At 44.6% G+C, this 15,003-nt stretch overlaps 1 protein-coding gene across 1 annotated transcript; it reads left to right on the plus strand.

Moving 5' to 3' along the window:
- The first annotated feature begins 4,082 nt into the window (after positions 1–4,082).
- HCAR2 (hydroxycarboxylic acid receptor 2) lies at positions 4,083–7,262 on the plus strand. The gene has a single exon (XM_027577659.1). It carries the CDS (start codon positions 4,159–4,161, stop codon positions 5,248–5,250), a length of 1,092 nt encoding a protein of 363 aa, XP_027433460.1. The 5' UTR covers positions 4,083–4,158; the 3' UTR covers positions 5,251–7,262.
- The last annotated feature ends 7,741 nt before the right edge of the window (positions 7,263–15,003 follow it).

Consider the following 15,003-nt stretch of genomic DNA (forward strand, 5'->3'; position numbering starts at 1 on the left):
TTACAGAATTTTTTCTGGTGCTGAGGACTTTTAAGATTTACTCTCCACAACTTTCAAATATGCAATACAGTATTATTAGCTAAAGTCACCATGGTGTACGTTACATGCCCAGGACTTATTTATTTTATAACTGGAGGTTTGTACCTTTGGACTCCCTTCACCCATTTTGCCCACCCTCCACCCCCTGCCTCTAGCAACCACCAATCTGTTCTCTGTATCCATGAGTTTTTTTTATGATTCCTTATGTAAGAGAGATCATAGGGTATTTACCTTTTTCCATCTGACTTTTTTCCCTTAGCATAAATACCCTCACAGTCCATCTATGTTGTCACAAATGGTCAGATTGCACTCTTATTTATGGTTTAATAATTTCATTCTTTTTAATGGTTCAATAATATTCCATGCATAGATAGATAGATAGATAGATAGATGATAGATACACTTTTTTTTAACCCATTCATCTGCCTATGGACACTTAGGTTTTTTCCATATCTTGGCTATTGTGAATAATGCTACAAGGAACATGGGCATGCAGGTACCTTTTCAAGTTAGTGTTTTCGTTTTCTTCAGATAAATACCCAGAAATGGGATTGCTGGATGGTATGGTATTTCTTTTTTTAATTTTTTGAGAAACCTCCATACTGTTTCCCATAATGGCTGCACCAATATCCATTCCCACCAATGGCACAAGAGGGTTCCCTTTCCTCCACAGCCTCACCAACACCTGTTATTTCTTGTCTTCTTGATAATAGCCATTCTAACAGGTGTGAGGTGATATTACATTGTGGTATAGATTTACATTTCCCTGATGACTAGTGATGTTGAGCATTTTTCATGTACCTATTTGTCATCCATATGTTTTCTTTAGAAAAAATGCCTATTCAGATTCTCTGTCCATTTTTTAATCAAACTGTTTTGTATGAATTATTTGTATATTTTGGATGTTAATCCCTTACCAGATATATAATTTGCAAATATTTTCTCCCATTCAGTAGCTTGCCTTTTCGTTTTGTTAATGGTTTCCTTTGCTGTGCAGAAGCTTTTGAGTTTGATATAAGTCCCACTTGTTCATTTGTGCTTTTTTGTCTTTGTCTTTGATGTCAAATCCAAAGAAATCATTACAAAGACGAAGGTCAAGGAGTTTAGTGCCTATGTAGGGAGTTTTATGGGTTCAGGTCACACGTTCCAGTCTTTAATGTATTTTAAGTTAAATGTTTTTGAAGATTTATTTATTTTAAATAGAGAGAGAGCGCGCTCGTGCCCATGTGCGCGTAAGTGCGGGGAGGGGCAGAGGGAGAGAATCTTCAAGCAGGCTCCCTGCTGAGTGGGGAGCCTGATACAGGGCTGAATCCCACAACCCATAAGATCACGACCTGAGTGGAAACCAAGAGTTGGACACCTAACCAACTGAGCCACCCAGGCGCGCCTTTTTAAAGTTAATTTTTGTGTATGGAGGAAAGGAGGGAGGGAAAAAAATAAGTTAATTTTCGTGTATAATGTAATTTGCATGTGGCTGTCCAGTTTTCCCAGTACATCTATTGAAGAGGTTGTCCTTTCCCCAGTATCTTGGCTCCTTTGTTGTAAATTAATTGACGATATTTGCATGGGTTTATTTCTGGGCTCTCTATTTTATTCCATTGATCTGTGTGTCTGTTTTTATGCCAATACCACACTGTTTTGATTACTATAGCTTTGGTATATAGCTTGAAATCAGTAGTGTGATGACTCTAGCTTTGTTCTTCGTTCCCAAGATTGCTTTGGCTACTTGGAGTCTTTTGTGGCTCTGTACACAAAATTGTTATTTTTTTCTATTGAACTATTTGTTCTATTCTACAAAAAAAAATGCTACTGGAATTTTTGTTCTATTTCTACAAAAAATAAATTATTGTTCTATTTCTACAGAAAATGCTATTGGAATTTTGATAGAGAGCACATTGAATCTGTAGATTTCTTTGGGTAGTATAGAAATTTTAACAATATTTGTTCTTCCTGGGCACCTGGGTGGCTCAGTTGGTTAAGCGACTGCTTTCAGCTCAGGTCATGATCCTGGAGTCCCTGGATCGAGTCTCGCATCGGGCTCCCTGCTTGGCAGAGAGTCTGCTTCTCCCTCTGACCCTCCCCCCTCTCAAGTGCTCTCTCTCTCATTCTCTCTCTCTCAAATAAATAAAATCTTAAAAGAAAAAACAATATTTGTTCTTCCAATCCATCAGCATGGAATTTGTCTGTCCATTTCTTTGTGTCTTCTTCAATGTCTTTCATCAATGTCTTACAGTTTTCAGGGTACAGGTGTTTCACCTCCTTGGTTAAATTTATTCCTGTGTATATTATTCTTTTTAAAAAATATTTTATTTATCTATTTGATAGAGAGAGAGAGAGAGAGCACAAGCAGGGGGAGTGGCAGAGGGAGAGGGAGAAGCAAGCTTCCTGCTGAGCAGGGAGCTCGACGCAGGGCTCGATCCCAGGACCCCGGGATTACAACTTGAGCTGAAGGCAGATACTAAATCGGCTAAGTCAGGCAGGCGCCCCCAGTTTCCTATTTTTAACTCAAAGTAGAAGCAACACATTTTAGAACCTCTTGCTCAGCAAGGATCATAGCCAAAATATTAAGGGGTAGAAATGTTCCATAGGGTTACACCCAATTATACTAAAACGCAAAGAAATGATGTGTGAAATGGTGATCTGCTGTGAGGCAGAGTTCAAAGTCCTCAAAGGTCCCATCCCTTTAAGTTTGATTTTCTGAAAATAGAGCCTTTTAAAATATCATGCACATGCACTTAGTGGGGCGAGGCTGTGGATGGGGTACAGGAGGGTACAGGTACTCTTTGTACTTTCTGCTCAATTTTGCTGTGAAGCTAAAACTCTAAAAAAATAACGCTTATTGATTTTTAAGAATCACATACTTTAAGGGCACCTGTGTGGTGCAGTCAGTTGAGCATCTGACTCTTGGTTTCAGCTCGGGTTGAGATCTCAGGGTCATGAGATCAAGCCCCGCTTCAGGCTCCACGTTCAGCACAGAGTCCACTTGAGATTCTCTCTCCCTCTGCCCCTCCCGCTCGTGCTCTCTCTCTCTCTCTCTGAAATAAATAAATAAATAAATCTTTAAAAAAATAAAAATGGGGGCACCCGGGTGGCTCAGTCGTTAGGCATCTGCCTTCAGCTCAGGTCATGGTCCCAGGGTCCTGGGATCGAGCCCCATGTCGGGCTCCCTGCTCCGCGGGAAGCCTGCTTCTCCCTCTCCCGCTTCCCCTGCTTGTATTCCCTCTCTCTCTGTCTCTGTCTAAGTAAATAATAAAATATTTAAATAAATAAATAAATAAAAATAAAAATCACATACTTCAGAATAAATTGCTTACTTGAGCACAGAAGCCTATCAAAGTCTAACACAAAACAAACAAAAACTCGGTTTATTGTAACATACCACTGGCAATCCAAACTGGGTTCAAGTTTTCAAATATCTTATGAAATTGTATGCTGTTCTCAAGTATCTTTTCTCCTTTCTCCTAACTAGAGCTTAATTGCAAAGTTCTGGTGTGGAAAAGCAATCCGTGCTGGTACAGAGAATATGGCAGGGAAACATCAAATGCAACACATCTGTCCTCATAAAATAGACAGTTACTGTCTCCTTGGTGGTTCCAAAGAAATCATATACATGTTACTGTTTCTTAAGTCATATGCATGCTAATACTACATAGTCGTTCTTAACATTTCTGGAAAACCATGCTGTTTAGCATGGGAAATTATTATTGCCGTTGTCATTTTGTTCATTATGTAAGTCAACCACCCAACAGTGAATCAGTTCTCCAAAGCTAAGCGCTCGGGATGCTGGCACACAGCCTTCCAAAGGGAAGCCCTCCGCATTGCCATAACTCACAAAGGACAGACGGCTTGCCTAAACTTATCCTTTACATTTAGGAAACTTTGTGGGTTCCTGTCTTCCCCAGGGGATTTTTATTACTTGTTTATGCAAACAGCAGATTGCATAAGAGCCTTGCTGGCTTTTTTTTTTTTTTTTAAGGGATTTCGTAGTTTCCTGGTAAGCACTCAGTCACCAGTTTCATCACCCTGACATGACATAAAGGCGGGAGCTGAACCTCGCGTTCGCCACTCAGACACACGCCTCTTTCCTTGAGCACTCGCTAGGACCGACTCGTTCCACTCATGAACCCGCACCAGCAGCAGAATCATTTTCTGGAAATAGACAAGAAGAACTGCTGTGTGTTCCGGGATGATTTCATAGCCAATGTGCTGCCGACGGTGTTGGGGCTGGAGTTTGTGTTCGGGCTCCTGGGCAATGGCCTTGCCCTGTGGATTTTCTGCTTTCACCTCAAGTCCTGGAAATCCAGCCGGATTTTCCTGTTCAACTTGGCTGTGGCTGACTTTCTCCTGATCATCTGCCTGCCATTCTTGACGGACAACTATGTGAGGAAGTGGGACTGGAGGTTCGGGGACGTCCCTTGCCGGCTGATGCTGTTCATGCTGGCCATGAACCGCCAGGGCAGCATCATCTTCCTCACGGTGGTGGCTGTGGACAGGTACTTCCGGGTGGTCCATCCTCACCACGCTCTGAACAAGATCTCAAATCGGACAGCGGCCATTATATCCTGCCTCTTGTGGGGTGTCACCATCGGCCTCACAGGTCACCTCCTGTACAAAAAAATGTTGATCAGGAACGAAGATGCGAATTTGTGCAGCAGCTTTAGCATCTGCCATACCTTCAGGTGGCATGATGCCATGTTCCTCCTGGAGTTCATCCTGCCCCTGGGCATCATCCTGTTCTGCTCAGCCAGAATCATCTGGAGCCTGCGCCAGCGACAAATGGACAGACATGCCAAGATCAGGAGGGCCATCAACTTCATCATGGTGGTGGCCATTGTCTTCATCATCTGTTTCCTGCCCAGCGTGGCTGTGCGCATACGCATTTTCTGGCTCTTGCACACCGTGGGCACGAGGAACTGTGACATCTATCGCTCAGTTGACCTGGCATTTTTCATCACCCTTAGCTTCACCTACATGAACAGCATGCTGGACCCTTTGGTGTACTACTTCTCCAGCCCATCTTTTCCCAACTTCTTCTCCACCCTGATCAACCGCTACCTGCGGGAGAAGACGCCCCAACAGTCAGATAATAACCAGAGCACAAGCATGGAGCTCACGGGGGATCTGAGCGCCACCAGGAGTGTGCCAGACAATTTAGTGGCCCACGCCGGTGAGCCATGGAACCCGTCTTATCCGACCCCAGCTTCTCGCTAAATACCCGAGCCAAGAAGTGAGATGGTCACCAAGAACCAAGGTCTCTGGGGAAAGAGTTTGGCTGGGTGCACACAGTAACATCATGAGACGTGGCCTGTGGTTTCCTGGAATTTCCAGATTCGGAGAATCGGATTTAGAGAAGGAGTGTGGCAGAGTGGGCTGCCTGGTTGTGGAGCGTCACCAGAGGACTCTTGGGAGGAACAGAGAGTAAAGCTTCTGAGACTTCTGCTCAGTCTCTGGCACTCACAGAACCGAAGACGGCCAAACTGTCCACACTTCTGCAGAGTAGAGCTGGAGCCAGGGAGACGCCCATGAGCACCCGTGATTCACTGGCCTCCTTCCCTCACCTGCCTGAGGCAGGGATGGCTCTCAGCTCCTGGGGGCGATACCCAGTCGGTCGGGCTCTAGCCGGGATAAGGAAAGCTAAGTGGTTGGAGGGGAGTTATGGCCCCTGGGCGGAGGCCAGGAATCATTAAAGAAGCCAGTAGGTCACCCACATTCCAAGGGACCGATTCATCTTTCAGCCAAGCTTTAGCAGAAAAGCACCGGGCAGGAGACTCGTAAGCTTTGGTTAATATCTGAGTTTCCGGTTGCGGTAAGAGAGGGATTAGCCAGGGCAGGACTGAGCAAAACAGTCTTACTGAGAGAAAGAAAAGGCATTTTGCAGCAACCTGCGCCTAATCCATTCCTCTTCTGCTGACTAATTGGAAGGCTGAGGGTTAGAGGCTTCAGAGAAGACAGCTGCTTCCCACCTGTTTGGTTTTGTCGTTAAAAGGGAAATGCTGCCCAATGGTTAGAGGGAGAAGGTTCCTTCTGGTTCATTTGCTTGTGTTCCTGTCCTTATAAGAAATCTACCACTTCAATAAATTTTGATGTGAGACACACAGTCTGGTGTTGCATGTGTCTGGGTGATGGTTCACAGAAAGGGACTTCTTACTTAAGCGGAGACCTTTATGGGTTGTTAACTGTGTCCCGACAGAACATACCAAATACTGTCAAGTAAGGAAAGGAGGTAGACACTGAGCTGCATCAAGAGAGTTAAGTAAAAATTGCACCTGCTTTAGGACCAGGATGAGGAAGGGCTGGGAATAAGTAAAAATCATTTAATTTGGAAGGGTGGCGCTAACAGGGTTGCAGGGGCCCTGTACATTCTATTTAGGGTGAATATTGCTATGACTATTTGTGTCTTAAAAAAGGAATTGGGACAGACCGGGGTGTTTGCAGAAGAGGGAGGGAAAAGAAAGAATTTCCTATGGAACAGTTTCTGTTCCCAGTTCTGGGATGGAAAGGAGATGTACCGGTTTGAGTCTGTGATCAGTCCAAGTTTCTGTTACGCTTTCATCCCCAGCCTGTCCCTCCTTGATTCCTTAGCAAGATGCGGCTTGCTTTGCCATCCTGACTCAGATACAGATAAGAAAGGGAGAGACTCAGACTCCAAGCCAGAGCTTAAATGGCAAAAAATGAAGAACAGACAGACGTTCTCATATTGAAGTGCTTTCGGAGTGCTTTGCTTGCCCGGTTCTCCTGTTGATTCCTACAAGTAGAAAGTTAAAGCAGAGATCACCTCAAAGAGAAGAAGTGGCAGACATGAGCTCAGAGGAAAGGAGTACGTTCCCCCAGCTTCCCATGCATGAGTCAGCAGCGAGCCTGGCTGGGAAACTCGGACCAGTTCAGCACTAACTCACATCCGTCCGTTTGCTCAGGAGTTCCATCAGCTTTCATTTATTTATTCATTTTTAAAGCAGGCTCTGTGTCCAAGGTGAGGCTTGCATTCACAACCCTGAGATCAAGAGTTGCATGTTCTACTGACCGAACCAGCCAGGCGCCCTTCCATCAGCTTTTAGGTATTAAGCACCAATGATGTGTCAGATGCTGCTCTGGGTGGTTGGTGGAGATAGAACAAGGCACAGGGGGGGACGCCTGGGTGGCTCAGTCGGTTAAGCATCGGCCTTTGGCTCAGGGCACGATCTCGGGGTCCTGGGATTGAGCCCGGCGTCAAGCTCCCTGCTCAGTGGGGAGTCTGCTTCTCCCTTTCCCTCTGCCCCTCCCTACCACTCATGTTCTCTCTCTGTCTCTCACACACTCTCTCTCAAGTGAATAAATAAAATCTTAAAAAAAAAGGAAAAATCTTTAAAAAGCATTAAATCACAATTTGTCATGTCTATAAAATAAGAACATCATCGGGCGCCTGGGTGGCTCAGTTGGTTAAGCGACTGCCTTCGGCTCAGGTCATGATCCTGGAGTCCCGGGATCGAGTCCCACATCGGGCTCCCTGCTCAGCAGGGAGTCTGCTTCTCCCTCTGACCCTCTTCCCTCTTGTGCTCTCTATCTTTCATTCTCTCTCTCTCTCGAATAAATAAAAATAAAATCTTTAAAAAAAAATAAAAAATAAAAAAAATAAAATAAGAACATCATCATCATCATCCTTGATCATCAGTAACATTTTTTAAGAGAGGAGTCTTCTACTAAATATTTCTGTTTCCCTGTCCAGAGGGAATGTCAGTATTAATGTAACCTGACTGGCTCCGTCAGAAGAGCATGCGGCTCTTGATCTCGGGGTCATGAGTTCAAGCCCCACGTTAGGCATAGAACTTACATAAATAAATAAATTAAATAAATAAATAAATAAATAAATAATTTTAAAAAATGGGAGCAAGTAATGTTATTCTGGACTAAACCAATGATGTGTTCCATCCAGTCTCACACTGTGGTATAGCATATGTGTGCCTGTTTTTATGTTGAAAGGGGCAGTTATTTGTTTTTAAGATTTAATTTTTTTAGGGGCGCCTGGGTGGCTCAGTTGTTAAGCGTCTGCCTTCGGCTCAGGTCATGATCTCAGGGTCCTGGGATCGAGCCCCGCATCGGGCTCCCTGCTCAGCGGGAAGCCTGCTTCTCCCTCTCCCACTCCCCCTGCTTGTGTTCCCTCTCTCACTGTGTCTCTCTCTATCAAATAAATAAAATCTTTAAAAAAAAGATTTAATTTTTTAAATGATCTCAACACCCAACATGGGGCTTGAACTCACAACCCCAAGATCAACAGTCACGTGCTCTACCGACTGAACGAGCCAGGCACCCCTGGAAGGGGCAGTTATAATCATATATGCATTGATTTTCCATTACTTCCTCTTTATTTTGGAGGGTACCAGTTTGGGGGCTATGAGTTCTATGAGTTTATTATATAAAAAGTAGGACCTTCGGGTGCCTGGGTGGCTCAGTCGTTAAGCATCTGCCTTCGGCTCAGATCATGATCCCAGGGTCCTGGGATTGAGCCCCACATCGGGCTCCCTGATCTGCAGGAAGCCTGCTTCTCCCTCACCCACTCCCCCTGCTTGTGTTCCTGCTCTCGCTGTCAAATAAATAAATAAATAAATCTTAAAAAAAAAAAAAAAAGTAGGACCTCATTTTAACTGCTCCCAAACAATCTCTTCCAAACTTGAAGAGATTACCCCTAAGTCTAGAACCATATAATTGGGGCTTTAAACTTATGTTTGTTTCTGATTTGATGAACTCCCTTACCTTTCCAAATTTATTAGTCTCCCTGACCCACAGTGCCTTGCCTGAAGAGAGGGGTCTAACTCACACCTAGGATCCTGGTCCTTAATACACCTTGTAGTTTCATTTTCAACATATTTCCTGATTACGATCTGTCGCTCTGTTGGCCGTCCCACCTAGAACAAGCAGCTGTCTTCCCAGATGGTCCTGACTCCTATCTTCCCCCACTTGGCTTCTGTACTCAGAATTTTGCTGAAGAATTGGCTATCCGTGGTACCCTGGCCTGTGGTGGCATTTGGTTGGGTCACTAAGTATCAGAAATGGATCATTTACCAACCAAATTGGGCCATGGATCATCTCCTACTCTCCCCATCTTTTGGTTTGAATTGGGAACTTCTTCAAAGCAGAACTGAAATTTTGATGAAATTCTTTGACAGTTGACGCTGGGCTGTTGGTGTTACCGGCCAAGTTCCTGAGAAGGAAATTCCTTTTTTTTCCCCTCATTGTAGTAAGAAGATGCCTTATTATAATTGTTTAACTCAAGCGCCTCATAAATGCAAGTGTCTGAAACACACTTCAAATTAGCTTAAGCAAAAAATGAAAAATCAAAAGAGAGGAAAGATACTGGCGTATCTCACAGAAACTGAGAGAGAGGGTGCCTGGGTGGCTCAGTTGGTTAAGCGACTGCCTTCGGCTCAGGTCATGATCCTGGAGTCCCGGGATCGAGTCCCACATCGGGCTCCCTGCTCAGCAGGGAGTCTGCTTCTCCCTCTGACCCTCCCCCCTTGTGCTCTCTATCTCTCATTCTCTCTCTCTCAAATAAATAAATAAAATCTTAAAAAAAAAAAAAGAAACTGAGAGAGAGTTAAAGCAGGGTCAGGCAACGCCAGGGGACCAGCTCACAACCCTTCGTCCAGCTCTTAGCCATGAACCTGACTTAACCTCTCCATACCTGTGTCTCTCCAGTCAGACTCTCACACGAGAGAATCTGACTGGTCCCAAACCACTCTCTATGAAAGAGTGATGAAGTCATGAAGATTCACACAACAGTGGTGCAAAGCGTATTTTAAAATTACTGTTTGGGGGGCGCCTGGGTGGCTCAGTCGTCAAACGTCTGCCTTCAGCTCAGGTCATGATCCAGGGTCCTGGGATCGAGACCCGCATCAGGCTCTCTGCTCTGTGGGAAGCCTGCTTCTCCCTCCCCCACTCCCCCTGCTTGTGTTCCCTCTCCCCTCGCTGTGTGTCTCTCTCTGTCAAAATAAATAAATAAAATCTTTTAAAAAAATAAAATAAAATTACTGTTTGGGTAAAGACATGCTCTCTGCCAGGTGTTCCTCAGATAACATTCCAGATCACTTTCGATGCCACTCATACACAGCATGTTTGGACTTTTTTTCAGTGGATCTCAGTTCTCTTGCTGCCATGTTATAAGACGGTGGTCCCAAAAGAATGGAAAAGTAATCAGTCGACCTTCGGAAGCCACACAGTTCACGTGCCCCAAACCCATTTGGAAGTAGACCTCCAGATGTGGGTTCTAGAGCCCTTCAGAAGGTCTTCCTGGAGATTTAAAGTGTTTGAAATTTTATATATTGCTTCATAAATTTGGGGCAAAGAAATACTCTTCAGCAGGCTTAGCTGCAGGAATACCTAACTATGACGTTCTGTTCACTAAGTTTTGTGTCTTTTACGATAAATGAAACATGACTATTCTGCAACTGGTGTTGTTGCTATTCTCTTGGAGCTCAAATTTAAGATTTGGCCACCTTGTCTCTTTAGGGCATTACAAACGTCAGGCTTGACCTATAGTCCACAATCCCACGGCCCTGGCAAATGAAAGACAAGCACTTCTATGCTCTTAACAAATATTGATATACTCAGTGTTCTGGCCACACCCACAGAGGGATTTACACCCATCAACAGGTATTGGGAAAGGTACATGATGTTCCCCATACAATCGAAAAGGAGAAAAAGTGAGTTGACCTACTGATGTCATCAGGTTGAAAAACTGGGTTCCTTTTCAACATGTTTACAAAATATCCCTCCTCTTGATTATGATACTTGAATAGGAAAATGGTACTGATGATCTGCTTTTTTTTTTATTAAAAACGTTTTTTTAAGTAATCTCTATACCCAACATGGGGCTCAAACTCACAACCCTGAGATCAAGAGTCCCATGCTCTAGGGACTGAGGCCGCCAGGCTCCCCTGCTTTGGGTTCTCATAAAGCAACATGAGGCAAAGACAGACCCAAAATAAGAGAAACATTGCTTTCCTCAGCATCATCATTTGATTGCCACCAAGGATATCTAAGATTTACTCACCTGTCAGACACTGAGTAAAGTATTTTATGTGGGTGATCTCATTTCATCCTCCCAATAACTTCATAGGGGAGGTGCTATTTCCATTTCGCAGGTAAGGGAACTGAGGCTCAGAGAGTTTGAATAGTTTGCCTGAAGTCAACAGTCTATGAGTAAGGGACCAAGAGAACAGAGGCCAGAGGTCTGACTTGAGAGTCTTTACCTTTAAAGTTCTGAAAAAAATGCAAAATAAGAGATAAGCAATGTGAACTGAAAAAGGTAGGGTGAATACCTTGACACATTTGGGTCAATATTCCCAGAACTTTCCAGGCTGCCCAACAACTTAGGCGCCCAGGCATCTCCCAGGTCCAAGCTGAGATCACGTACTTAAGCTGCCCAGCACAGTACCTTGCACATGGAGGGTGCTCTAGATACTAGTTTCTGTTCTCAAAGCTAACTAGTGATTGGCCCCTTCCTTCCTTTTTGAAGGCCCTTCTTGTCTTTCTAAAGAAGCTACCATTTCATAAGAAGGCAGATCAAGGATATTCACTGTAACATCATTTGTAATAGTGAAAGAAAAAACAAAAAAAAGGAAAAAAGAGGAAACAACCTAGGTGTCCATTAGTAAGGGGAGAGATACATAGGGATACAGGCTCCTGGTGGAATACTAAGTAGCAGTGAAAAAAAAAAAAAGAACGAGAGGTACTTGTATCAGTAGGACTGAATCTTGAGCATAATATCTAAAGCAAACACCAAGTTGTCAAAGATACATTCAGGGGTGCCTGGGTGTATCGGCCCAGGTCATGATCCCAGAGTCCTGGGATCGAGCCCCTCATCAGGCTCCCTACTCAGCGGGGAGTCTGCTTCTCCCTCTTCCTCTGCCCCTTCCCGCTGCACCTGCTCTCGCAAATAAATAAATAAAATCTTTAAAAAAAGATACATTCAATATGAAAACATTTATGTAAATCTTTAAAACATGCTAAACAAAATAACATGGTTTTTGGAAGCATCAATATATAACAAAACAAAAATCTCAGATGAGAAGGATGCACAGTAACTACAGGATATGGATTACTTCTGTGGCTGGAGGGAGGGACATGGATGGAAGGAGGTCTCAACTCTATCTGCAATGCTTTTACTTCATTTTAAAGATTTTATTTATTTATTTATTTGAGAGAGGGAGAGAGTGTGTATGCGTGAGCAGGGGGAGGAACAGAGAGAGAGAGAATCTTAAGCAGACTACGCACTGACGGTCAAGCCCAACACGGCTCAATCTCACCACCCTGAGATCATGACCTGAGCCAAAATCAATAGCCAGATGCTTAACTGACTGAGCCACTCAGGCACCCTGCTTTTACTTCATTTTTTTTTTTTGGTATTTAATTTTTTTTATTATGCTATGTTAATCACCATACATTACATCATTAGTTTTTGATGTAGTGTTCCATGATTCATTGTTTGTGTATAACACTCAGTGCTCCATGAAGAACGTGCCCTCCTTAATACCCATCATCAGGCTCACCCATCCCCCCACCCCCTCCCCTCTAGAACCCTCAGGTTGTTTTTCAGAGTCCATCGTCTCTCATGGTTTCTCTCCCCCTACTTCATTTTAACAGAAGGATCTGAGGGGCGCCTGGGTGGCTCTGTCAGTTAAGCGTCTGCCTAGGGCTTGCAAGAGTCATGATCCCGGGGTCCTGGGATCGAGCCCCACATTGGGCTCCCTGCTCCGCGGGAAGCCTGCTTCTCCCTCTGCCACTCCCCCTGCTTGTGCTCCTGCTCTCGCTATCTCTCTCTCTGTCAAATAAGTAAATAAAATCTTTAAAAAATAATAATAAACAAACAAACAAGGATCTGCAAATGTCCCTCAGTAGGTGAATGGTTAAACAAAGTGTGATGCGTCCGCACCATGGAATGTTACATAGCAATAAAAAGGAATGGACTATTGATTCACACATCAACTTGGGTGGATCTCAAGAACATTATACTGAGTGGGGAGAAAAAGGCCAATCTTAGAAAGTTACATACTGTAGGGGCGCCTGGGTGGCTCAGATGGTTAAGCGTCTGCCTTTGGCTCAGGTCATGATCCCAGGGTCCTGGGACTGAGCCCCACATCGGGCTCCTGGCTTGGCGGGGAGTCTGCTTCTCCCTCTCCCTCTGCCTCTCCCCCTGCTCATGGTCTCTCTCTCTCTCTCTGTATCTCTGTGTCTCAAATGAATAAATAAAATCTTAAAAAATAATTACATACTGTACAATCCCATTTACGTAACATTCTTAAAATGATAAAATTATGAAAAAAATAGATCAGTGGTTGCTAGAAGTTAGGGAAAGGGTGATAGGCCTGGTAGAGCGTGAGGATGTTTCTTTGGGGTGAGAGCCATTTGTATCCTGAACATGGTGGTGGTTTTACAAAATCTATGTATGTCTGGGGCACCTGGGTGGCTCAGTCTGTTAAGTGTCTGACTCTTGATCTCAGCTCGGGTCTGAGAGGGCGAGAGAGCACAAGCAAGGGGAGCAGCAGAGGGAGAAGGAGAAGCAGGCTCCCCGCTGAGCAGGGAGCCTGATGCGGGGCTGGATCCCAGGACCCTGAGATCATGACCTGAGCCAAAGGCAGACGCTTAACGACTGAGCCACCCAGGTGCCCCTGAGTTTTTATTCTTTATGAGCATTCGGGTATATGTACACATGTGCATGCTTAGGTCAACTGACGACTTCAGCCACCACCCATTCTGTTGATGAGGCCCCCATCTGACCAGATTCAGCTTATCCTCCACCTTCTTTTGCATCCCTGCCCCCAGATGCCCTTTATGTTTTAAAGATTTTATGGCTAGCCACTTGGGAAACGGATAAAAGGTAACCAAAAATAAGCTTGTTTATAAAAAAACTAATAAGATTAAAAACTCTCACAAAATGACCATGGAAAACTTTATGCTGACTGGAAGAAGCCGGACCAAAAAGGCCCACATAGTGTGTGATTCCATTTATATGAAATGTCCAGAACAGGTAAATCCACAGAGACAGAAGGTAGAATGGTGTGGTGGCTGCCAGGGGCTGGGGGAGGGGAGAATGGGGAGAGACCGTTAACCGGTGCGGGGTCTCCTTTTGGGGTGATGGAAATGTTTGTGAACTAGACAGAGGTGGTGCTGCGCAGCATTGAACGTAATAAATGCCAACGCACGGTTACGTTAGGTGAATTTCACCTGATTGAAACTAACAAAAAAATGGGTGGGAGCAGATTCTGTAGAGTAACTGTCCCTGCTTCTAGCTCATCCGCGCTCCTGTGCTTCACTTCTCCATCTGTCCCCGGTTCTCTCCCATGTCAGGCCAGACTTCTGCCCCAGAGACACTGAAGGGGAAGTTAGGGCAGGATATTAGGTATGAGCCAGAGTCTATTGTGATTGCTGGAAACCTCTAGATTGGGTGATTCTCATGTAACCATTTTCCTTACTCTTGCAACCCCTTGGAGTGCGACATGGAACCAGAGCATCTGACTGAACTGCTTTGTTGAAGTCCTAGCCCCCAGCACCTTCGACTGTGACAGTAGTTGGAGATAGGTTCTTTAAAGAGGTAATTAAGTGAAAATGAGGTCATTAGGATGGCCCGAATCCCACAGGGCTGGTGTCCTTATAAGAAGAGGAGGTTAGGACAAGACACACACACAGAGGGAAGTCCGTGTGAGGATGCAGGGAGGACACGGCCGTCTACAAACCAAGGAGAGAGGCCTCAGAGGAAACACCACCATCACCGTCTTGACCTTGGACTTGTGGCCTCCGGGACTGTGAGAACTAAATTCTTGTTTAAGCCCCCAGTCTGTGGACCTTTTGTCATTGGTGGCCCTCACAGACTCACAGGGTCTTATCACCCTTCTTATATGCCTCAGGCAGCCAGTGGTTCCAGAGCTCAGCTGGAACGTCCCATGTGTTTATTTAAAACCACTTATCACCTATAAATCTGAAGATAATTTGACA

This window comes from Zalophus californianus, chromosome 14 (genome assembly GCF_009762305.2).
Source record: "Zalophus californianus isolate mZalCal1 chromosome 14, mZalCal1.pri.v2, whole genome shotgun sequence".
Classification (NCBI taxonomy): domain Eukaryota; kingdom Metazoa; phylum Chordata; class Mammalia; order Carnivora; family Otariidae; genus Zalophus; species Zalophus californianus.

Excerpts from the sequence above, each read along its gene's own strand:
- HCAR2 (XM_027577659.1), top strand. The coding sequence starts at position 4,159 with ATGAACCCGCACCAGCAGCAGAATCATTTTCTGGAAATAGACAAGAAG.